General features: G+C 41.8%; 1 protein-coding gene across 4 annotated transcripts in view; it reads left to right on the plus strand.

Moving 5' to 3' along the window:
- SYT14 (synaptotagmin 14) overlaps window positions 1-26,479 on the plus strand; it is a 199,455-nt gene that overhangs the window by 76,483 nt on the left and 96,493 nt on the right. For 3 of the 4 annotated variants that reach the window (XM_050951827.1, XM_050951825.1, XM_050951826.1), the window contains exons 3-4: window positions 1,291-1,455; window positions 11,387-11,605. In XM_050951827.1, coding sequence (XP_050807784.1) covers window positions 1,291-1,455; window positions 11,387-11,605 — 384 coding nt within the window. Of the gene's footprint in view, window positions 1-1,290; window positions 1,456-3,070; window positions 4,041-11,386; window positions 11,606-26,479 lie in introns of those variants that run through there. The other variant, XM_050951824.1, reaches the window with a different exon arrangement.

Consider the following 26,479-nt stretch of genomic DNA (forward strand, 5'->3'; position numbering starts at 1 on the left):
ACTACACATACAGGTTGCAAGAGCAGATGCTTCATTTGAGGTGGCTGTATTTTAGTCTGTCTTTGATAGAACTCTGAAACATCTATCTTCATAGTTGAATCCCTGCATGGGAGGCACCTAGAATAGAGCACCCACAGGGACAAGCAAAGGAGTGGTTACTTATCTGTATCGTGCTCCACAACCCACCTTCCCTCCTATCTGCTTCAAAGTCCCTAGTTTAGGCTGGGTTCAGTAGTAGAAAAGGAACTGGATTGGCAGCTGGTCCCACACTAGCCTACGTATCCTCGATAAAGTGCATGAGTACATTTAAGGCATATGCATGGATTAAGCAGACAGTTCTGGCAACAACAAAAAAAATCTCTGATTGAAGGTTCATTGAGTACATGCGCACCTTGATGAACTCCGTTTACTGCACAGGTAAGTAACCTCTCCTCTCAGAAAAGAGTTCATATGTTTGTAATGTTTTCATTAGGTTAATCAATCAAACATTCTGTTTCAACATACCTTGGCTGTTTGGTAGGTGTGAGCTGGGTTTCTTGAAGTTGAGTATTTCCTCCATGCCTATTCAATATAATCATTACAGAATTCAGGGCTTTTTTGTACGTGTACATTGTTCTGGAATTTCCACAGTATGGATGTACCTTTTTAGTAACAATCTATATTTCCAATAAAAAAAAATCATGTTTGTGCACACACTGATCAGTGTGAAAGGAGTTGATGATTCTGTTTTCAATTTCTGGTAGACTAGCTGAAGTTCATCAAGATATGATGAAAAATTGTATAACATGACGTGGTAAGACAAATATTCAAAATGATGCCAGAGATGTTAAATACCTTTTATTTTTGGCAAATCTATGTGACGTCTCTTACATGAGAACTAATTTAGGACGTGTTGGATGACTATAAGAAAATACACCTCTACTTCGTTAGAACGCTGTCCTCGGGAGCCAAAAAATCTTACCGTATTATAGGTGAAACCGCGTTATGTTGAACTTGCTTTGATCCACCAGAGTGCGCAGCCCCCCCCAACCACCTGAGCGCTGCTTTATGGTGTTATATCCAAATTGGTGTTATATCGGGTTACATTATATCAAGGTAGAAGTGTAGTAGGTTTAATCAGCTGATCACATTTTTTAACACCATATCTAAAATACATCAAAACTGAAGTAGTATAATTTTATTTTAGTAATCTTGCATATATATTAGAGACACTGTGGGTATTGGTTATTGAACCATCATACTCTGAAATCTGTTGTAGATTTTTAGATTTTTTTTTCTATTTCTTTTCAGTATCTCCTGAGGCAGTTGGATTTCTGTCAGCTGTTGGAGTGTTCATTATCCTCATGTTGCTTCTTTTTCTATATATTAATAAGAAGATGTGTTTTGAAAATGTTGGTGGCTTCCCAGACCTTGATTCAGGATACAATGCAAGGAAGAATTCACAAGACAAACTTTGTAAGTATCTGAAATATATTCTACTCAGTTTAATTCTGTAAAAGTTAATAGACACTTTCATAGAGTAATACAAAATGGACCAAATGAAAGAGATGTGTTATATGTATAAAAGTTTATGATGACTGGAAGCTATTTGGAGGAAAGGCAGCCTCTGTGACTGCTTGCCCCCAGAAGCTCTACAGGTCTCCATGGTTATATAGCCAAAGAGATTATCTTTGCTTATGACAGTGGTTCTCAAACATTTGTACTGGTGACGCCTTTCACACAGGAAGCCTCTTAGTGTGACCCCCCCCCCTTTATAAATTAAAAACACTTTTTAAAATATATTTAACACCTTTGTTAATGCTGGAGGCAAAGCGGGGTCTGACAGCTCATGGCCCCCCATATAATAACGTTGTGATCCCCTGAGGGGTCCCTACCCCCAGTTTGAGAACTCCTGGCTTATGAGAAGATACTTTTCCCTCCCTATGCTCCTTGATATTGGATGCATAATGCCAATTGAAATATTGCATGGTTGTCTATAATTGCCCGTCTCAAATAGATGTAGGTGAACCACATTGTTGGAGATTGTACTCAGCATGCTGAGTTAGTTCTCCAGTGTCCTTGCATGGGAGGTGGCTCGTTTAGTTAGTCAGGGAAGAATTTTCAAGGAAATCACTCACCAGAAAACACAAGAGTTTCTCTTTGGTGGCTAATAACTCATATCTAGAGCTTGCCTATATGGAAAATTGGATACTATCTGTGGCTTACTGGGTCCTGACTGTCTAAAAAAAAATTAATAATAATTAGGGAAACTGCTGTATCAGGGTTATGAATTTTGTATTTCTCTGGGATTGGAGGTTGGTAAAATGGCCTTTGGGCTGGAAGAATTCCAGCTGGCTTTGTTGGCTCTCTTGTAAAGAAGAGACAGGCCTGGGATAAGGAGCTATAGACTATGGGAGATGGTATGTTTGTTTTACTTGGGCTGTTCTTCTTTCCTGCCTTCTTGAAAGTTGCTTCCCAAAAGGGAGGAGTAAGTTTTGTTTTCTGGGGTAGGGGCTAGGGCTTCTTTCTCTCCTTCTAGCTGTGGAACAATTGTCTGTGGCCCAAAGTATCTCACATTGCTTAGAAAGCAACAAATGGTTTGAGCTGAGGAAACCCTTTGGGGTATGTGCTATTATGCAGCTATTATGTTAATTTACAGTATTTCATTGCAATGTGAATTAATTTAGTAAAAGTACATAATTTTAAAGTGTTTAACTTCTTCTTTGCAGGTATTGAATAAAATACACATTTCCCCTTGTTTTGTTGTATTTTTGAAAACAAATACTTATGGTATTATGGCTAGTTGATACTGAACTTTGATGAAAGACTACTTATTTTGCAATGGAAAAATATTGTTTTGAGCTAGTTGATCTTGGCTTCATTTCAAAGATTTTTTTAGTTCAATTTATTATTTCCTTCAATACATATAGAGTTTTGGGCAAGAACAAAGCTGCAGTGGCTGCAGGTTATACAGTAGGCTTTTGGACAGCAAAACTAGATAAATGTAAAATTGAGTCTTTCGGGTGGGTGACAAATTCACAAAACTGAAGACCTTTCTACCAAAAATAATTTGTTGGTTAAGATTGGACAAATGGCATTTTTCAAAAACTTTCAACAAAATCTGAGCCTTCCTTCTGTGTCTTCTTTGGTTGACGCTCTTAGTAATGCTGTAGATGATCTGACCAGTGTTGTTGGAGAGGTCAGCTATACTGTAGCTGATTCAGTCACAGAGCAGGTAACAAGCATGATAAATGGCCTTCGCACAGAAGATCAAAACTCTAGAGTGCAAGAGGATAAATCTATGCCTATTAGAGGGGAAAATACAACATCATTAGCAGATTCTAAGGAAACTAATATGAAGGAAAAAACATGTGTTGAAGAAGATAAACATAAGCAGACTCATTATTCTGATTCATCAGATTCTTTAAAACAAGAGTTGAATCAAGTTAGAATGTCAGTTCATGTCCAGGACAAAAGAAACAATCAATTAAAACGGGGAGATGCTAACAAACATTCTAATAATATGGAAGCATCTGAAGACATGAAAAAAGTAGGAAGACATGTTAAAAGCAAAGGAGCCACTGGAAACAAATACTTGGAAAATGAAAAGTTTTCAAAGGATAATAATTTGAATAGTAACAAATTTATGGCAGGTGAACCTATTATTGAAGACTCAGGCAATGGATTACATGCAGTACTGGAGAATTCTAAGGATCAGTTGAATAGAAAAGTCAAATCCAGGTTTTCAGCGATTGATTTTCAGGATCCCAAAGAGCAGCCCTGTACAGATGGATTCAAGGATTCAGAAGCAAAAGCAAATGACCTGCCAAAGCAGAGATTACCAGAATCAAATTTTAAAAAGACACCGAGTGATCATCCTGATTGTGTTAATGAAGTAAAAGCAAAGAAATTCAAAACTTTTTCAGATGGTAATGAACAAACCATAGTGAAATGTGAAGAAAATGCAACAACCACATTTTCTAAAGGAGGTAAAAAGAGAAACTATAAGAAATCAGAAAAGATTTCAAGAGAAGTAAGTAGCAAGAAGACACCAGAAAAAGGTGAGGTGTCTTTCATCAAATTTTTCCATTAGGCCTTTCCTGCATCTTTTTCTACATACTACTTTTATCTCCTAATTTACAGACTTCACTAGAACAATTCTTCCTTTTAAATTAGATCACTTTACAGTATATTTTATTTTCTAGGTAATTTATTCTCTAATTGCAATGATATTTATTGAAAACCAGTTAATTTTCTTTCTGTAATTGGAGACTCAGAGTTTGGCTTGTTTAACCTAACCAAAAGAAAGCTGAGGGGAGATATGATTACTTCAGAGGGATAAATACTAGGGTGGAAGAGGAGTTAAAGTAAAGTACCAGTGTGGACACAAGAACAAATGGATATAAACTGACAATCAACAAGTTTTTAGATCTGAAATTAGGTGAAGGTTGTTAATCATTAGAGGAGTGAAGTTCTTTTAACAGTTTTCAAAGGGGAGCAGTGGGGGCAAAAACATAACTGGCTTCAAGAATGAGCTTGAAAAGTTTATGGAGGGGATGGTATGATAAGACTGTCTACAATGACATGTAGCCGATCTGTGACTGCTAGCAGCAAATATCTCCAGTGTCCGATGAGGGGACATTAGTTGGGGAGGGTTCTCAGTTACTACAGAGAATTCCTTCCCAAGTGTTTGGCTGGTGGGTCTTGCTCACATGCCCAGGGTCTAACTAATCACCATATTTGGGGTCGGGAAGGAATTTCCCCCCCTGGGTCAGATTGGCGGAGACTGGTTATTTTTTTTTGCCTTCCTCTGCAACATGGGGCATTTGCAGGTTTAAACTACTGTAAATGGTGGATTCTGTGTAACTTCAAGTCTTTTAAACCATGATTTGAGGGCTTCAGAAACTCGGCTAGAGGTTAGGGGTCTATTTCGGGAATGACTGGGTGTGTATGAGGTTAAATTAGATGATCATGATGGTCACCTCTGATCTTCAAGTCTGAGTCTATGCTAGTACTCATGATTAAATCTCTATCGTTTGTTCTAAATTTTCTTTTTTCCAAATAAAAATTATTTTGCATTTTTTGAAGTGCTTTTGTGTGGTTTGTGTCAGGTCCTGGGAATTTTTCTCTAGTCTTTGGCTCTAGAATGTTCCTAAAAATCTGTTTATTTCAGTGGTCCCGGTCAGAATGTGTAAGAAAACACTTAGTGCAGCAAACTGTACTATATTGTCTAGGAACAGCTTCAAAACATCTATGTTGCCCTTATTGCATGTGGATCAGGGAACATATATATGAGCTTAAGATTTAAATTTATTTTTCTAACATTTTATTTGCAATTACAGTATTTTCTCAGAAACAACAAAAATCCAAAATTAATCTTCCATTTTTTCTTTGAAAGCAGTTTAAATTCTTTTGTGCACTTTTTAAGACTATCTAGAAAACAGTTTTTTAAGGTCTGCAGAAAACATTCAGTATGGGATTTTGAAGGCATACGATAAACAAAAAACTGAATTTTTGATATATTTGTACTGTGGTAGAAAAATTTCCCAGCATTTGTTTTCTGCTTAAATAATACAGTAATTTTAGGATAGAATAATCACTGTCAAGAGGTAATTAAGAAGCCTGTAGACATAAAAACTTAAAAACTTGGCACTTTACTAAATTATTTCTATAACTTGTCTTAAGGAAGGTTAGTCTGATACAGAGAGATTTCTTATATGTGCTGTCGGTAAATAAGCTTTGTGATGTGTTTTTAGCATACTGAGCTTATAAAATATGTACATATGTGACACTACGCAAATTATTTAATGAGCTAAATTTCATATTTGCAAGTAACTTAATTTTTAAGATGAAATGTATACTTATAAGTATGTGGATTCGTTGCTGGTGAAAGGCATCAGTTGGTGACAGCCTGATAAATGAAGATCTGGGGAGCAGCTGGGCAAATGTCCTATACACATTGTTCTGCCAGCATATTTCAACCCTGATCTGGGAGAGGGGCAGACAAAAACTTTCTTTAGAGATAGCAGGGGGTCCTTCTCCATGTCATGTGCAGGTCATCACTTCTCTGCTGAATCGACGAGTTAGAACAAAGCATACTGGTGAGTTTATGATGTGAGAGATGGAATTGGAACCTATGAAACTGATTTCATATAGTTAGGGTTGCCAGGCATCTGATTTTTTTCCTGGAACGTCCAGTCAAAAAGGGACCCTGGTGACTTTGGCCCGCACTGCTGACCAGGCCTTTATAAGTCCAGTTGGCGGCACAGTGGAGTGCCCTGGGCTAAGGCAGGCTCCCTGCCTGTCCTGGCTTTACGAGGCTCCTGGAAGCAGCTTCCAGGTCTCTGCAGCCTCTAGATGCATGGACGGCCAGGGAGGCTCCACTCACTGCCCCCTCCCCAAGGGCTGGTTCCTCAGTTCTCATTGGCTGGTAACCGCGACCAATGGAATCTGCAGGGGGTGGCATCTAGGGGCTACAGGGACCTGGCAAACACTTGCCAGGATCCTGAACCCCCTCCTGCAGCCCAATCCCCTGCCCCAGACCGGAGTCCCCTCCCACACCCAGACTCCCTGCTGGAGCCCACACACCCCCAACCCTGTGCCCCAGCCCCATCCTGCATCCCAAACCCTTCATCCCCAACCCCACCCCAGAGCCCACACCCCCAGCCGGAGCCCTCACCCCCTCCTGCACCCTAAACTCCTGACCCAGCCTGGAGCCCTCTCCCGCACCCCAAACCCCTAGCCCCACCCCAGAGCCCACACCCCCAGCTGGAACCCTCACCTCCTTCCCACACCCCAACCCCCTGCCCCAGCCCAATGAAAGTGAGGGAGGAAAGGGGGCTGGAGCAAGTGGGGGCATGGCCTTGGAGAAGGGCCAGGGAATGGGCGGGGCCTTTGGGAAGGGGTGTGGTAGGGGCAGGGCAAGGGTTTTGGGTTTTGTTTGATTAGAAAGTTGGTAACCCTACATATAATGGCATAAAATGGAAAATACCTCTTATCCCTATTTGAGCTGGACTGGATTCAAACTAGTGACTTCATTAGCAATATCCTAAGGCATCAACTCACCCAATAAATGATAACTTAAGATATGGTCATATATACATATTCAAAATGGAGTTGATAGCACTACGTACGGTTACAGTTGACTGACATTTCCCATTATGAGATTCTGTTTTCAGTTGCTTATAACTTTGCCAGACTTCTATTGTTTTTAGGCCGAAATTTTCCATGCCGTGTCTCTTTTTTTTAGTCAGATTTTTGGGGTTTTTGGGCGTGTATGGCCGTCCCTCCCTCTCAATCTCAGAGGGAGGCCACACCCTTAAAGTGGCAATTTATCAAAGGAGGAAATTAGCAGTTTGTGATACTTGGGCCCTCTAAGATGGGCTGAGCAACAATCAGTTTGCGTAGAGCAATACAGAGTCTTGGAACCCAGGCCCCAGGTAGGGTGGAGCACCAAAAAGTCTAGTGTTCTGGCCTGTAGTCAGGGCAGAACAGCCAAAAAGTCTAGGGGCCCAGGCCCTCAGGCAAGGTGGGGGCATCAAATAGTTAGGTGTCCTTATTCTAGCAGATGGCCAAAATATACAGGCCTCTTGGCCTAAAGATGGGGAGGTTGCCATATAAGGGGTGGGATGGCAGAGGGATCCAGGCCCACTCAACTTCATTGGGTCCTAGTCCAGGGCAATACTAGGTCAGTGGGGATCTGCCTACAACACACTGATCTAGAATCAAGCCAAGACTCAGCCAGACTGTAGTCTTGTTTTCCTGGGCTACTTCCTACATCCCTTTTGTGTGGTACTTCCATTTTGTGGGTGTCCTCTATTTTCCCAGGTCAGGTGGCCAGTGGTAGCCACAGCAACTCCTCGGCATCTCGATTGGCTGGTTGCTATAGCAAGTTCTCAGTATGGTTGAGATACTCTTCAGGTTCCAGTATCACAAGAGATGCATCTGTCTCCCTTGGCAGCTCCAGCCCAACTGAGCTGCAGGGCCTGCCTTTTATACTTCTGGCTCCTGTCCTGCCCCTCTGCTTCCGGTGGGCCGGGCGTGGCCTTCCTGGCTCAGCCCACCAGAGGGCAGGTTGTGGTTCCTCCCTGTCAGTCTCAGAAGGCTGCCACGCCTCCTTGCTCCAGTTTTGTTTAAGTTTCAGCTGGTTCCAGGAATGAGATTAGGGAAAAATAAATTGGCCCATGTTAAAAAAAAAAATAAAAAATCGTATAACAGTTTCATTGAGATGCTTTTGCACCTCCCTGCTATGGAGCAAGAACTTGAAATTTGTGGGTATGGGAGGGATGTTCTGGTGTAAGAGAAGTGCCTTTTGCTGTTTCTGTGGAAAAACTGCCCAAATTATACTAAGTTATAAACCTCTGGGAAAATTGCAATTTGTAAGTACTCAATAGAGGCTTTTGTAACCATGCCTTAGCGGGTCACAACTGAGGATGCCAAATTCAGGACGAACTGCTGAGAAATAGGGCAAACACAACCCAAAACTGGTGGTTATTCTTTTGTGGCTGGTTTGGTATATCTTATAAAAGTAAACTCCTGTTTCATCACACTGGCTAACAAGAAAACATAAAGGCAGTTTCCTCAGGGATTCCAGTTCTGATATCACCACCAAAAGCACTATATTTAGAGATAAGTGGTACTTTACAACCAGTCTAATTAAATAATGGGTTCTTCTGATCCCAAAGGACCAGCCACACACCCAGGTCAATATATAATTTAGATCTTACCCAAAAATCATGCTGATGCCAATCCTTTATTATCTAAAATCTTATTTATTAAAAGAAAGAAAGGTGAGAGTTAAAATTGGTTAAAGGAATCAATTACATACAGTAATGGCAAAGTTCTTGATTCAGGCTTGTAGCAGTGATGGAATAAATTGCTGGCTTAAGTCAAGTCTCTGGAGTACATCGACAGCTTGGATGGGTCATTCAGTCCTTTGTTCAGAGCTTCAATTTGTAGCAAAGGTCCTCCAGAGGTAAGAAGCAGAATTGAAGGCCAAATGGAGGTGTTTCCAGGGCCTTTTATAGCTTTTGCCGTGTGGAGGGCATTCCATTGTTCTTACTGTGGAAAATTACAGCAAAAAATGGAGTTTGGAGTCACATGGGCAAGTCACATGTTCTTACTCAATTTCCCTAGTCGTTGCAGGAGGCCATTACCTACGCTCCAGGCAGCACGTTTACGTGACAGTCCACTTAATGTAGATTGGCGTCTCCCATGGTCCATTGTCAACCAAGTGTTTCTTGATGAACCACTTAACTCTGAATAGTCCCTCCAAGATGTGCTGGCGAGCTACCTTGTGGGTGGTACCCCAGGATACTGGGCTAGATTGACCTTTGGTCTGACCCAGTATGGTTGTTCTTATACCACTAGAATGCCCTTCTCCTTTGTTTGAGATTTGCTCAAATTAGTCACTGCCCACGTAAAACAATTTAAATGATAAACTTTATCTTAAATTGTAATCATAATTGAAGAGGCTAGTGTGCACTTAAGTTAGTAGTGCATGTAGCCCCAACCAACCTATTTGTGCAGCTCAGGTGGGTATGCTAAAATGTACAGGAGAGAGCCTCTTTCCTGTGCAATTGAAGAACTCCACACTTGTGGAAGACTTCATTCTAGTCTGGCTATGTTCCTAAACTCCACTGGAAAAGAGCTTCTATTCAGGATTTCCTTCAGCCAAATCCTTCCCCATCTGTGGAGCTACCACAGTGAGGAGGGGCAAAGGCAAGGGCTTCTGCTGACCATATGCAGTTAATTGGAGTTTCAGGCAATGATCCTGCTGACCTTTATCAGGTTCTCAGGAGCCCATCCTTATCCATCTTAGACCTTAAGATCCACACTAACCTTTGCTTCAGCTACTGTGCAGCTTACAAAATTGGTTAGACCCCTTCCTTAATCCTTTTGCACACTATAGGAGGTGCCAAGCCCCCAGAAAACTATAGGAGTCTTTACTCAGCCCTTGCACACCATACAAAGTTTCAGCCCTAATTATTCCAATTAATATGCAACAATTTATTTTACTAGCCAGTTCACTGTGAAACTAAGTCTGCTTGGAAATACTTATCCAGCTTATTCATTTTGGATATCCACTTGGGGTAGAGTACATAATTTCTGTTTCAGGCCTCATAGTTACGTCGTATATTTCTATATAGGGGTTAAGTGGAACTTAAAGATAGTGTAGATCTTGTACTAGCCATCTGCACTGAGTGAATTTTTGTCATAATGTGCGTAGTGGAAAAAAATCAGTCTACTTATGGTATGAATTGTTCAAATAAATAATTTTTTCTGGAACATGGTTGTGTGCTGCTCCCAAGTGAGATTTGATTTCCTGCTAAACTTCAACTTTTAAACTATAGCTACTTCAAATGGAGGATTTAAAAAAAAAAACTAACTAAAAACCTTGTAGGATTTTTAAAATGGAAAATGTTTATTTTTCACTCCATTCTGAAAACAGCTGAATCTTCGTTGAAACTTCAAACAAACAAAAAAGCCTTCAAAAGTCACTAAGTTGGAAAATTTTAAACACAAATGTGGTCATTTCAGAATTTACGACTGCATAAAAACAGAGGTTAGAATATAAACTTCTATGCAACCTTAACTATTGCCAGGTGGCTTCTATGAGAATCTGTATTAATTCCAGGTTTGAGGAAAATCATCAGTTGTTTTAAGTAAAATAAGACTCCGTATGCCCATTTTGATTTTCATTTAACTGAGTACTTTTCTACATCCTTCACATATATAGGTATGTGCCTGTATTGTAAAACTTCTGCTTTTAGCTATGAGCATATTGGTCAATTTGTTAGATTGTCTTTAAAAATGTAGCAACAGTATTACCATACCGTTTTTTCCTTTAGGTGTTATTAGCCTGAAATATATTTACGTAATTTTGTCATCTGTTTTGTTTTGACATCAGAATTTTATTTATACCATATTCTACACCATAAGCCCCTTAACAGGAGAGAATCAGGAGTTAACTTTATAATATGAGTCAGTAATCCAAAATATGACATTACATTATGTTGTCTGTGATTTACATAAAATCTTTGGGAATTTTATTTCTTAAATAAAGAGATTCAAGAAATTGGAAAAGTGTGCTTCCTAAAAAAAAAAAAAAAAAAACAACAACCAAAAAAAACCCCAAAAAACAACCATGGCTTATTTCCCGTTAAATATACTGTGTAATATTAAGGAATATGTAATTTTTCTGCCTTTGTAGAAAAACAATAAACATTTCTGAGGTATTGCAGTTCAATCTGGTACCTATGTAAAACGATGACAAAAGTTGGTTAAATATATTTTGTTTATTTCAAAAAATTTCAGTAAACGTTGAAAATATTTAAATTGTATTGATTGATTTGTTTCACTTTTTCTCGAGCTGTCTGTCATTTACTGTTCTGTTTTCTTCAAACAGACAACTCGTACATGAATAAAGACCAGCATGGTTCTTCTTCTGAAAGTGAAGATGAAGCATTGGGTAAATACCATGAGGCCTTGTCCAGAACACAAAGTTCCAGGCCACCAGTGGTAGATAGCAGACAGCAAAAAAATTACATTTGGGAAACTAGACAAAAATATAGCCCTCTATCTGCAGAGTATGATGGGTACAGTAGTGAAGCCTCGATAGATGAAGGTAAGATGTGATTTACAATATTTCTCCCATCATCCCTCACCTTCAGGTTACACTGTGGATATGAATGTTACAGTTAAAGACAGTCTGGCTTAGAAATAGTTACTATCTGCTTGTAACTCTAAAATATTTTTTTATATCTGCACACATTACAGAAGACAGGTACTGGCATGCTTTCATGTCCTTCCCAAAAGCACTGCATATAGAATTTAATATAGGAGGAATTAATAGCATGCAACTTTACCAACAGTAAAAGGAGTTCTTCCAAAAAAAATGTTAAGCTGATTTTTGTGGGGATTGAGAGGAAAACATGGTGGCTTCTGATGAAGTAGTATAGGTACAAAATTACAAGACATACTTGCTGGATCCTTTGTACAGAGGTATACTTCATACATATGTTGACTTTTATAGCTCCAAAGTATAGCTTATCATTCAGTGGAATTATTCTATTATGCTATTAACATGTAAATGACAGGAATGTCCCATGCCTTTTATTTAAATCACAGGAGTTAAGAACCAAAAAAAGTTGGTTTATTAATAAAAATTCCTAAAGGTCAAATTTTGAAAATAGATCCTTTTTGTGGCATATTTTTGAATCTTCCGTTCATGTCAGTTAGGAAGTGCCTACACTGCCATTGTGAGATGTGGTCACAGCTTGAGTAGACATACCCGAAATAGCTTTAATTTAGCTAGTTCAGGTACTGTTAGCAGTGAAACCACGACAGTCCTGGGCTTCAGCTCAGGCTAGCCAGCTGAGTAATTACCCAGGGTTCTGAGTGGGCTTGTACAGCCACGCTGAAGCTTGTGCTGCCGTGGCTTTATTGGTATCCAAGCTTGCTAGGTTAAAGCTAGCTAAGGTATGTTTACACAAGCTACAATCATCCCCCATGATTGCCATGTAGATAGCTAAGTACACAGTCAGGTACTGAGGTGTCAAAATTATATAATTTGCATCTGGAAATAGTTCCAGGTGCAAAATTGTATCTGTAAGCATTTCCAAGCATAAAAACGGAGTTCTGGCTGAGGTCCAGTTAAAAAAAAAAATCAGGTTGTATTTTTCATGTATGTGCAAGGTTAAGACTTTCTTGGTGGAGGAATTAGAAATTTTTATTGTATATGTAATAAAACTGAAAGTGTATTTTAATGGACACCATATTTTAAAAGATTAAATAATTTTTCCTAGCAAAAAGTAATACATCTCATAGAATCAGAGAATCGTAGGGTTGGAAGGGACCTCAGGAGGTCATCTAGCCCAACTCCCTGCTCAAAGCAGGACCAATCCCCAGATTTTTCCCCCAGTTCCCCAAATGGCCCCCTCAAGAATTGAACTTACAACCCTGGGTTTAGCAGGCCAATGCTCATGTACGAGTGCTTACATTTAAGTATAGCTTGCAACCTAAAAACATCCTTACAAATTTGGAAAGTCTTTTCATAATGTGAGAGCTTAATTTATTTTTGTTTTGGAAAAATGTCCATTTACAACTTAAGCTAGAAGAGATGTTGCTTTTGTGACCCTTTCTTACAATTCTTTGGAAGCACGAGCTGGATGGGTACTCTGATACCTATGGCAGGACACAGAGATAGAATAGGTAAGCCATACTTGAAGCTCTCAGCAGAGTAAGATAATTTTCTTTCTTCACCATCTAAATTCATCAGTCCTTCTGCTTCAAAACCGCATCTTAAGAGATCGGCGAGCTTGAGTCTGAGCATTTAGGGACGAAAAAGGGGAAGTGATGGTTATTGTTTGCTCAGGAAGCACTTGGACAAAGGCAAAGATGAGTAAGGGTAGAAGGATGTTTCAGTTCCTTTTATCTACTTAAATTGCCAACAGCAGCATCTACATTCCCTCTCCTTCCCTGCTGCCTTTCCCCATAACACCTATGCTCTCCATGCTATGTGAGGATCCAGCTTCCCCTGGAGCTACTTAAAGGGAGAAGTATAGGGGATACTTAGCTGGGGATGGGAAAGGGAAAGGGAGATGTTGCCATCAGCAAATAGGAGAAGAAAGATACACAATCTGAATGCTGTTTGCCTCTTTCCTGTCAAGTGTCTCCCACTTGCCCACTTCCTCCTACTGCAAAGTTTCTGAGATTTGAATCTGAACCCATCTCCTAAAGTTTTTTCTTCCCCTTCCTTGCTTCCAAGCTTGTCTTGCAGGGCCAGTGAGATTTTACCAGTCACCTTCTTTTGCCTCCTGTCTTGAAAATGCTGGGGCTCATGCTGGGTTCCCCCTTTCACCTGAGCTGGAGTCCTTATTCCTCAAGCTGGAAATTTAGAATGTTATTGAGGTCCATGAAAGATGGGCCATCCTTGGCAGGTTCTAAGCACAGCAGCTAGGAGTTTGCTACCCTGTTTCATGTGCCCTGCTGCGTTGTCATCAGTGCCTGTGCTTCCAGAGAGTGTCTCCATTCAAGAAATGGGGTGATTGTCACAAAATAAGGTCAACAACTTAAGTGGTGAATTGACCAATTTAATTTATTAGTAGAAAAAAATTAAGGAAAATTTTTAAAAAGTTTGATTTAAAATATGTTCAATTTCAGGTTATTTGCATGTATGTTCTATATTTTAATTTACAGAAAAAATGTCAAAGTAATATTTATCAGAGTTTTGTGAATGCTTATTTTGCATTTGCTGTTCTATGTAAGATGACATTCTTTTCCAACCCATAATCAAGAGCTGAACTCCAGCAGTGTTGTCTGCCAGAAAACCTGCAGGTGTGTTACAGTTGTGAGCAAAGCATTTGTAGAATCAGGGCCATGTTTTATAATTATTTCTTTAGCCATTAGTCTCCATGAGATGCTGCTCAGTAATGTTACACAAGTCAACAAAAAAAAATCATAGTGTTCTTTATAATATGTTATGACCTGAACATGGTACGGTACAGTATATATTTTGTTGATATTTCCTACTTCTTCCAAAACAATTTCAGATACAACAGCAAATTGCTTGCACTATTATTAAAATATGTTACATACAAATTTGCTCTGAATACAGGAAAAGACAAGGAAGAGTATGCATGGTTGCACTCTATTCACCAAGAAAGGCAAGCTTCACATCCTAGAGCTTTAGTGACAGAGAAAGTGGGACCCTGATAAAGAACACCTGCAGTTCATAAAAAGAGGCTGGAGCATACAACCAGCCAGTTCTGATATGTTCCGAGAACACTGTTTAAACATTTGAAGTTACAGTCTCACATTAAAAGTGAAGAACATCAAAAATGTTTTAGTCATTTTGTTTCAGTATAAATTATGCAATGCCAAGTTTTACTGTTTCTGAAAACTGGACATGAATGCTTGGAAAGGTATAACAAGTGGAGTTCCGCAGGAGTCTGTTTTGGGACCGGCTCTGTTCAATATCTTCATCAATGACTTAGATGTTGGCATAGAAAGTACGCTTATTAAGTTTGCAGATAATACCAAACTGGGAGGGATTGCAACTGTTTTGGAGGACAGGGTCATATTTCAAAATGATCTGGACAAACTGGAGAAATGGTCTGAGGTAAACCCGATGAAGTTTAATAAAGACAAATGCAAAGTGCTCCACTTAGAAAGGAGCAATCAGTTTCACACATACAGAATGGGAAGAGGCTGTCTAGGAAGGAGTATGGCAGAAAGGGATCTAGGGGTCATAGTGGACCGCAAGCTCAATATGAGTCAACAGTGTGATACTGTTGCAAAAAAAGCAAGCGTGATTCTGGGATGCATTAACAGGTGTGTTGTGAGCAAGACACGAGAAGTAATTCTTCCTCTCTACTCTGCGCTGGTTAGGCCTCAACTGGAGTATTGTGTCCAGTTCTGGGCCCTGCATTTCAAGATGTGGAGAAATTGGAGAGGGTCCAGAGAAGAGCAACAAGAATGATTAAAGGTCTTGAGAACATGACCTACGAAGGAAGGCTGAAAGAATTGGTTTTGTTTAGTTTGGAAAAGAGAAGACTGAGAAGGGACATGATAGCAGTTTTCAGGTATCTAAAAGGGTGTCATCAGGAGGAGGGAGAAAACTTGTTCACCTTAGCTTCTAATGATAGAACAAGAAGCAATGGGCTTAAACTGCAGCAAGGGAGATTTAGGTTGGACATTAGGAAAAAGTTCCTAACTGTCAGGGGTAGTTAAACACTGGAATAAATTGCCTAGGGAGGTTGTGGAATCTCCATCTCTGGAGATATTTAAGAGTAGGTTAGATAAATGTCTATCAGGGATGGTCTAGACAGTATTTGGTCCTGCCATGAGGGCAGGGGACTGGACTCGATGACCTCTCGAGGTCCCTTCCAGTCCTGGAGTCTCTGAATCTATGAATCCTTAATGCTATGAGGCATCACAGCAACCTTAACTGAGATTTTTCAATAAATAGTTTAGTTTTAGTTTACATGATATAACTTAAACATAGATGACGTAAAGACAAATAATAGACAAATTTCTTAATTCTTGGAAAATGGAACAACGTTACTTAAGGAAAATGTCATATAAGAAATAAACAGTTTTAATACTTAGTAATATCTTTGCGCCCATGTTTTTAGGTTTTCACAAATGTGTTTAATCTTTTCTGTTTCTACACCCTAGATATTTTAGTTCCACTTTCAGAACATTAAAGCCTTCAATCCCTATGCATGACTCCTACTGAAATCAGAAGGAGCAATGTGAGCTGATAAAACTACAATAGCTTTCCATTTTCAGAAACATGTGCTATTTTTTTTGGCAATTAATCAGTAGTTCTGTCAGACTGTATATACCCTACTACGTATTTTCTAAGAAGGGACCCATAGATGTGTTTTTACCAAAAGCTGTCTTTTCTGCACTTCAACAATTACTTATATTTTTGTTTGCTTTTTTTGTTTGGCTAGTCCTGCTCTTATTTGTTTTAAAAACATGTACACAAAATCTTACAACAGGACAGGCAAGAAACAGAATCTTGTATTAACATATGAGGTTAAGAAAGATTGCATTGCTTGATACATTACCTGCTTTTTGTAATCCCAAAGTGTAAAAATTCAATTATAATATCTTAAAATCTTCTTATACTACTAAAATAATACTGACATTAATTATAAAACATGTATCAATACTTGACCAGCATATTGTATTTAATTTCACATTTACAGGATGCATATATTCTGAAAATGTGTTATTTTGAAGCTTGGAAACATAAGAGAATGTGGCATATTTTGTTATCATTCTTTTGTCCTCTAGGTGGCAGATTAATCTTTCTTTCCACCTCGAAGTACTGTATAGAAATAACATATCATCATGATATAGCATGTCTAATAATCTTCAAATGGAGAAAACAAGTAATAACAACATTATTTCTAGTTTTGTGTTTTTACCTGCATTGTTTTATGGCTCCGTTTTAATTTGCTCCATTAATCTTTCGTTAAGTATTTTAGTTAGAAAAAGAGTGTTCTTCTAATTCCAGGTTTCAGAGTAGCAGCCTTGTTAGTCTGTATCCGCAAAAATAACGAGAGTACTTGTGGCACCTTAGAATTTATTTGAGCATGTATATATATCTTCTTACTATATGTTCCATTTTATGCATCTGATGAAGTGGGCTGTAGCCCACGAAAATTTTTGCTCAAATAAATTTGTTAGTCTCTAACGTGCCACAGGTACTCCTGTTTTTCTAATTCCAGGAGGTCAAACACAGCTTATGAGCTGGATCTGTCTTATTCATGTATTTCTGTAGCAAATATGATATATTCAGTTTCTGCACAATCAAAATTTACCTTTTGTAATAGAGGTTTGACCTGAACTGGGTCTAGATTCAGGCTTTTCTGCATAGGCCAAAGGATCATTTTACCTCTCGTGGGACAAGCTGTAGTGAATTACCTCAGTCTAAGACACAAATGTGTCTTTAAATAAACCCTAGTTTATTGCAAAATTAAGAAAAGATCAAGTCAAAGCAAGATTAAAAGGCACTGAAGACATACCTAGGCCTGAAATTCCCTCACCTTGCACAGATAGGCCCAAATTGTTGAAGTCACAGAAAAGAGATCAGCAAATTTAATGCTACATTTCTAGACTTCTCTTTGGCCTGGTCTACACTACGCGTTTAAACCGATTTTAGCAGCGTTAAACCGATTTAACGCTGCACCCTTCCACACAACAAGGCCCTTTAAATCGATATAAAGGGCTCTTTAAACCAGTTTCTGTACTCCTCCCGGATGAGAGGAGTAGCACTGAAATCGGTATTACCATATCGGATTAGGGTTAGTGTGGCCGCAAATCGACGGTATTGGCCTCCGGACGGTATCCCACAGTGCCCCATTGTGACTGCTCTGGACAGCAATCTGAACTGGGATGCACTGGCCAGGTAGACAGGAAAAGCCCCGCAAACTTTTGAATTTCATTTCCTGCTTGGCCAGCGTGGAGAGCTCACCAGCACAGGTGACCACGCAGAGCTCATCAGCACAGGTAACAGTGCAGTCTCCTGAGAATCGAAAAAGAGCTCCAGCATGGACTGCATGGGAGGTACTGGATCTGATTGCTATATGGGGAGAGGATTCTGTGCTAACAGAACTCCGTTCCAAAAGACGAAATGAAAAAAACATTTGAAAAAATTTCCAAGGCTATGATGGAGAAAGGCCACATCAGGGACTCAGTGCAGTGCAGAGTGAAAGTTAAGGAGCTCAGACAAGCCTACCAGAAAACCAAAGAAGCAAACAGAAGGCCTGGGGCAGGACCGAAAACATGCCGCTTTTACACTGATCTGCACCACTACCCCACCCCTGTCCGTGGATTCCGAGGTGGGGTTGGTAATCTCAGCCGTGCCTGAGGATTCTGCAGACGGGGAAGAGGAGGAGGAGGAAGAGGAGGACAAGCTTGCAGAGAGCACACAGCACTCCGTTCTCCCCAACAGCGAGGAGCTTTTTCTCACCCAGACGGAATTACCCTCCAAGCCCTCCCAAGCCACTAGCCCAGACAATGAAGCCATGGAAGCGACCTCTGGTGAGTGAAACTTTTGTAAATATAAAACATGGTTTAAAAGCAAGCATTTTTTAATGATTGATTTGCCCTGAGGACTTGAGATGCATTCGTGGCCAGTACAGTTATTGGAAAAGTTTAACATGTCTGGGGATGGAGCGGAAATCCTCCAAGGACATCTCCATGAAGCTCTCCTGGAGGCACTCCAAAAGCCTTTGCAGAAGGTTTCTGGGCAAGGCAGCCTTATTCCATCCACCATGATAGGACACTTGACCACGCTATGCATGTAGCAAGTAATCTGGTATCATTGCATGACAAAGCCTAGCTGCGTATGGTCCCAGTGATTGCTGGCATTCAAGCAGCGTCTGTTCTTTATCTCACTGTGTTATCCTCAGGAGAGTGATATTGTTCATGGTAACCTGGTTGAAATTCAGGAATTTAATTAAGGGGACAGAGATGGCCATTCCTACTAGGCTGTTTGCCTGTTGCTTAAAAGAAGTCCTTCCTTGCAGGTAGCCAAGCGGGAGGAGGGGAGGGAGGGTAATGGCGCTGAGCTTTTTCGCGTTTGGCTAGCAGGGATCATCCCTGCTACCAGCCATGCGGTGTGGGGGGGCAAGGGGGGTGATTAGCAGTGATCTTCCATGATACCAGCCATGTGGTGGGGGGAGGGGTAAAGCGATCATCCCAGAGAATTGGATGGGGGGTGGTTTCTGCTGCTGCATGTTAACAGGAAAGAAGCAGCATTGAACGGGCTCTGCTTGGTATTTGGGAAAGGAGGGCACTGTGTGTATGAAGGCTGCAGAAGCTGAAAGACAATGGCTTACCATGGACGCATGCAAGCTGAATTCTGCTGCCTGGACCTGCGTCTGTGAGATCTCTAACACTAGAGCTGCAGGCACTCTATATTAAGATGCAAAATGCGACCTTGTAGTGAAATCACATATGCTATGTAAGGTGAACAGTGTTGTTCACTGTGAAAGAATATAACCGTTGTTCTGTAAAATGTATCTTTTTAAATGCTTCTCTCCCTTTTTTACGTCCCTCATGCAGCTGCAAATTTTTCAAGCCTCCCTACTCCATCCTGAAGGCTTTCTTAGATAAGGCGGAGGAAAAAAAAGACCCGAGATGAAATGTTCTCGGAAATCATGGAAGTAACCCGCAATGAAAGAGCTCATCTGAATGAGTGGAAGGACGTGGTATCAAATTACAGGAAAGATGCCAGTGAACGTGAGGACAGGAGGGACAAACGTGAGGACAGGAGGAACGAACGTGAGGAGAGGTGGCGGCAGGAAGATCAGAGGTGTAGGCAGGAAGATCAGCGGTGGCAGGATGCAACGCTGGGGCTGCTGCATGATCAAACTGACATCCTCCGACGTTTGGTGGAGCTTCAGGAACAGCAGCAGGGTCACAGAGTGCCGCTGCAGCCCCTGTGTAACCACCCTCACCACTCACCATGTTCCATATCTTCCTCACCCAGACGTGTAAGAACGTGTGAGGGAAGGCTTCGTGCACCCGCCCACTCCACCCCGCGTGGACAGCCCAACCAAAAGGCTGTCATTACTCTGAAATATTTTTAGTGGCCTTTTCCTTCCCTCCTATCCTCCTCCCAAACCCCACCCTGGATACCTTGTCAGTTCTCTCTCTCTTTTTATAATGACATTTTAATAAAGAATACATGATTTTTAAATGATAGTGACGTATTTCCTTAAGCAAGCTGTAATCGAAGGAGGAGGGTGGGTTGCTTATAGGGAATAAGTCAATCAAGGGGGGGGGTTCATCAAGGGGAAACAAACACTACAGTCACACTGTACCCTGGCCCGTGATGAGACTCGTTTTCAAAGCTTCTCTGATGCGCACCGCTTTGTGATGTGCTCTTCTAATCACCCTGGTGTCTGGCTGCGTATAATCAGTGGCCAGGTGATTTGCCTCAGCCTCACACCCCGCCATAAAGGTCTCCCCCTTACTCTCACAGAGATTGTGGAGCACAAGGCAAGCAGCAATAACAATGGGGACATTGGTTTGGCTGAGGTCTGCACGAGTCAGTAATGTGCGCCAGCGCACCCTTAAACGGCCAAATGCACATTCTACCACCATTCTGCACTTGCTCAGCCTGTAGTTGAAGAGCTCCTGACTACTGTCCAGGCTGCCTGTGTATGGCTTCATGAGCCATGGCATCAAGGGATAGGCTGGGTCCCTAAGGATAACTACAGGCATTTCAACATCCCCAACTGTTATTTTCTGGTCTGGGAAGTAAGTCCCTTGCTGCAGCCGTTTAAACAGAGTAGTGTTCCTGAAGACACGAGCGTCATGAACCCTTCCTGGCCATCCCACGTGGATGTTGGTGAAACGTCCCTTGTGATCCACCAGTGCTTGCAGCACCATGGAAAAGTACCCCTTACGGTTTATGTACTGGCTGCCCTGGTGCTCCGGTGCCAAGATAGGGATATGGGTTCCATCTGTCGCTCCCCCCGCCCCCAGTTAGGGAATCCCATTGCAGCAAAGCCATCCACTATGACCTGCATGTTTCTCATAGTCACAACCTTTCGTAGCAGCAGCTTAATGATTGCTTTGGCTACTTGCAACACAGCAGCCCCCACAGTAGATTTTCCCACTCCAAATTGATTCCCGACTGACCGGTAGCTGTCTGGCATTGCAAGCTTCCAGCGGGCTATTGCCACTCGCTTCTCAACTGTGAGGGCTGCTCTCATCTTGGTATTAATGGCGTTTCAGGGGAGGGGAAAGCAAGTCACAAAGTTCCATGAAAGTGCCCTTACGCATGTGAAAGTTTCGCAGCCACTGCGAATCGTCCCAAACCTGCAAAACTATGCGGTCGCACCAGTCTGTGCTTGTTTCCCGGGCCCAAAATCGGCGTTCAATGGCTTGAACCTGTCCCATTACCAGCAGGATCTCCAAAGCACAGGGGCCCACGGTTTGAGAGAATTCTGTGTCCGTGTTCTCATCACTCTCGTCGCCGCGCTGCCGTAGCCACCTCCTCCTCGCCTGGCTTTGCAGATCCTGGTGCAGCATAGACTGCACGAGAATGCGCGAGGTGTTTACAACGTCCACGATTGCGATCTTGATCTGAGCAGGGTCCATGCTTGCTGTGCTATGGCGTTTGCACAGTTCAGCCAGGAAAAAAGGCGCGAAACGGTTGTCTGCTGCTTTCACGGAGGGAGGGGTGAGGCTGTACCCAGAACCACCCGCGACAATGTTTTTTGCCCCATAAGGCACTGGGATCTCAATCCAGAATTTCAAGGGGTGGGGGAGACTGCGGGAACTGTGGGATAGCTATGAGATAGCTACCCACAGTGCAACGCTCTGGACATCGACACTGGCCTTGGTACATGGACGCACATCGCTGAATTAATGTGCTTAGTGTGGCCGCATGCACTTGACTTTATACAATCTGTTTTACAAAACCGGTTTATGTAAAATTGGAATAATCCCGTAGTGTAGACATACTCTTTGTCAGTTTCACCAGGATTTGGACATATGCCATTCTCCATGACAAACTAGATCCCAATGTCAGTTTCCCTTTTTTGACATCCTGTTATACCCTCTTTTGATGTGGTCAGGTGTCAACTTACTCATTATCATATTAAACAAGAAAGTATGTGTAGCATTAGCATCTTGACAATAATGTTTTCTCAGGGAGAGTGAAGTAACCTTTGTTCGTTGTTCCTGTCCCAGTATGATTGCCATATTGCTTTTAATGATATCCCCTCTTTACTGTAGGTTAGGGTGACCAGATCAAAACACTAAAACATCAGGATACATTGGGGTGCTGTCAGCACTGTCCACAGTCCACCCCCATTCCTCCCAGGCTCTACCCCCACTCTGCCCCTCAAGCCCTGCCACCTCCCCACTTGTGCCCCCCTCCCCGCGCCCTTCCTCATCCCCCTGGCCCTCTGCTGGCTTGTGGCATTCCTCCTCAGTCCCCCACCCACCGCTCACCTCCTCACCCACTGCTTGCTTGCCTCTTCACCCTTCCCGCCCGCCACTCGCCTCTACGATGCCGACTTTCCCTCTGCCAGATGGGGGCTTGCCCATTACCCGCCTCTTCCCCCAAGTACCCACCCCTGCCCTGCCTCTTCTCCACCACCTTCCCTGTGTGCACTGCATCCCCATTCCTCCCCCCTCCCTCCTGGAAAATGCCAAGCATCGCCAAACAGCTGTTAGGCAGCGGGAAGCGCTGGGATGGGGGGAGGAGTGGGGACGTGGCACGCTGGGCGGAGAGGGAGGTGTGTGTGGGGGGGGAGATTGGCTGTAATTTTTCCCCGTGGATGCTCCAACCCTGGAGCACCCACAGAGTCGACACCTCCCTTCCACTCACCTCCTTATCTGAATATCGGGACAAATGGTGTCCTGATCGTACATTGGGGATGCAGGACAAAGGGTTAAATATCGGGACAGTCCCAATTTTATTGGGACATCTGGTCACCCTACTGTAGGTATAGTTATTTTTCCTAGCATTTCAAATGCTGCTTTGATACTGTTAGATATAAAGTAATCTTCCTTACACAATGTTATCCGATTTGCAGGATCTGGTCCACTTTTACCTATAAACATTTTTTTATTTCAGCACAAAGAGTGAATATTTCATACTCTGTTAAAATTCTTTTTTAAAAAAGTAAATAAATTATTTCATTTTTCATAATACAAGCTGCTAATTATTAATATAAGTAAGGAATTGTTTGTTTACAACAATTTAGTTTTAAGTTGACTGTCCTTTGATATTTTTAAACCTGAGGCAATTTGCCAGTATCTCTCTGTCATAATTTTAAAGTGACCCTACTTTCTTAGTTCCAATTCATATGAAATATGATTTCTCAACAGACGTTAGCTAATCTGTCATACTGGCCCTCTTAATATATCCTGTTGTGGCTCCTTATTAAACCTAAAACACCCCCAAAGCAGCCATACAAGCAAATTGTCATGCCTTTGTCCTTTTCTAACAGTTCTACGGAAGAGGGCAGTATTTTTTCTTTAGAGAAACAGTCCCCCGAGGTTCTTGAAAATAAGTTGTTTTTTTTTTTTTGAAGTTGATAATATTAACACAAACATGGTGAAACTGAGACATTGCAGACAGACGTCAAAAGCCTAGATTTTTCCTTGTTTCTAAAAGCAAGAAATCCCCTAAATCCCGGTTACCCAAAGAAGTGAAAAGGATTTTGATTTTTATATTCATAATGTGCAAAAATGTCTCAGTCCACCTTGGATGCCCCTGACTAAGCATGCTTTTCCCAAATCTCTTGATCAGCTAAATTCCGGATGATAGCCAGTGAATCTGGGGCACAGTTCCCAAAATTGGCAATGCTGTTATTGCCTGTATTAGGAAATCCTCAGTACCACTTGATATGTGGTAACATAGTTGGAATTATAAGACAAAGTCATTGGCAACATAAATATTCCTTAAAGCTTTCTTTCTTTTTCTTTAGGTGTTCTCAAATTAGCTACAGATTACCAGTGCAGTACAACTGTAGATTCCATCTCCATCCTATTTTAAAGTATTTTTAACAACATTGCAGTCAGTAACCCTGTGGCTAAAGACTAGGTTGTTCAGAGATTTGGTTTGTAAGATTAATTTGTTTCTTACTCTTCACAAGGATTTTTGGAAAGTACTAAAATATTACAGTAAGAAAACAGAAGTTCTCTTAAATGAGCATCTGCTGCTCTAGCAGGCATATGGTACTGGCTTTTATCGACCTTTTGTACATTGTGTACAGCAAGGGGTTTCTCTTATAGTTTTTTTTACTTCCCCATCTCTTTTTTCCCAGCTAGGCTTGCAGCATGGTATGCTTACATATCTGTTGGACTGCAGCCACGTTGCTCCTCAGTTTAGTGTCTCTGAATAGGAAGGCAGAGGTTTCTCTGGAACTCCGAAAACTCTATTTCTTCTTCGAGTAGTGTCCCTATGGGTGCTCCATTATAGGTGTGCTACCACTCCCTGTGCCTTCGATTGGAGATTTCTCATAGCAGTGTCCGGTCAGCCTGTGCATGCATGTCAGTCTTGTGCCTCGTGCCATTGCTATGTAGCACTGCATAGGTGAACTGCCCTCAGTTCCTTCTCAGCCTGAGACAGAGATCTGACAGTTGTCTCGTTGAGATTTCCTCAACTTTCTGCTACTTTTATTAATAGTCAGTAGTAGTATTAGCATTACTTTCTACTTAGTAATTTTTTTAGCTTGTTATTTTTTCTTTAAATACTGTTTGATTTTCTTTCTGTTTGGATAGATATTAGCTAGTGGGTAGTCTTTTCTTTTACTGGGAGGTTTTGCCTAGTTCTCCCAGCTTCAGATGCTGTCTGTGATGCTGGGAGGCAATCCTGGTCAGTGACAGGTACTCCACTGCATCCATTGTCTCAGGAAATTGCATGTTGTCCAGAAGTGTAACTTTTGTCTGGCAAGGAAATCAAGAGCTGAAAAAACAGAGAGAAAGCTCATGATGGAGATCTTTACATCTATCTTCTGACCCAGGCCAATAGACACTCCTCTTTCCCCCGCCCCCCAGGTGTGTCGGTCTCCAAGCAACACTGCTGCCTCCATGACCATTATGCCCCACACCTGCAGGTCATCTAAGAGGAAGACTCAGGACTCTTTCCGTAAGTCCTCAACGGAACGTGTCCCTGGCTCACAAGGTAGAGAATCTACCTCTAAAAAGCCAAGTTTGTTAGTATCCTCAGCTACCCCAACATCACCAGCTCTGTCACGTACTCAAAAGGCTGCTGGCTCCTTAGGGAGCCAGGGCATGGCTAGACCAAAAGATGGCAAAGCTTTGGGCCCAGAGAGGTACTGTTAATGGGCCAAGGCAGCAAGAAGGGCTCTAACTCTGCTTCCTCAGTACTGAAGAAGCCAGCTCAGGCTCCGATTATGCTTTTGTTGAAGTGCTCGAGACCTTTGGTACCATCAGCAACCACACTTCCTGCTGAGTGCCTGAGATCTACAGTACTGTCACCACTGTTGGCTATGATCACCTCACTGCAGATTGCAGGCTTGGTACTGATAACACTCTTGAAACCACAGAAGTTCCATTTCCCCTGGGACCTGGCTGTATCTGAGATGCCCAATTCTTTGCTGTTTGGCTCCTATGTGTTGTTGGTACCGAGAACATCAAGATTGCCTGATCTCTCCAGGTACTCCACTATTCCAGAGTTAGCTTGAGGAAGAGGATTCTGACGAAGTTCTTGCCTTGGTGTCTCAAGTGTCAATACAGTGTTCTCCCACTCACTCCTGTAGAGGTCTCTTTCCAGAAGCTTCAACTAAACTGTAACTATTCATGGCTCACGATCACCACCAACACCTCATTTGTTTGAGTGCCCTTGGGTGCCATCTCCTGTGCCTCATGCACCTCCTCCTTGCCCATATTGGGACTCTTGGGTGGCTTATCACCTACAGTTTTCCAGAGCATCCAGAACCACCAGCCATAAAAAGGAGCAACCAGCTTCACCTGCTCCTTCTAGGAGACCTGACCCTCAACAGAAATCTTTGAGGAGCAGGAAGCTAAAGCTGATGAAGAGGTTTCTCCTACAGCCAACATCTCCTCTTCCTTTCCAAATGAAGCAATCATGCTGCCTCCTCCATCCTTGGCAGATGACTTTAAACGCTTCCAGGATATGATCAAGCGAGTTGCAGACTCCTTGAAGATTCCTCTTGAGGATATGGAAGGGCCTCATCATAACCTGCTTGATAGTCTCTGTTCAGCCCACATAGCTTTGCCTGTTAACAAAGCTCTTCTGGACCCAGCGAAGATCACCCGGCACATGCCATCTTCTATTCCACCTACATGGAAAAGAGAAGATAAGTATTAGGTCCTGGCAAAGGACTGTGTTTTTATTTTTCCATCCCTCACTTGTTGGTAGTTGACGCAGTTAATAAAAGTGGATGGCAGCACCATACTAAAACCAAACCTCAAGAAAAAGATCATAAGTGTCTGGATTTACTCGGGAGGAAGTCTTATTTCTCAGCCT

This window comes from Gopherus flavomarginatus, chromosome 4 (genome assembly GCF_025201925.1).
Source record: "Gopherus flavomarginatus isolate rGopFla2 chromosome 4, rGopFla2.mat.asm, whole genome shotgun sequence".
Lineage (NCBI taxonomy): Eukaryota > Metazoa > Chordata > Testudines > Testudinidae > Gopherus > Gopherus flavomarginatus.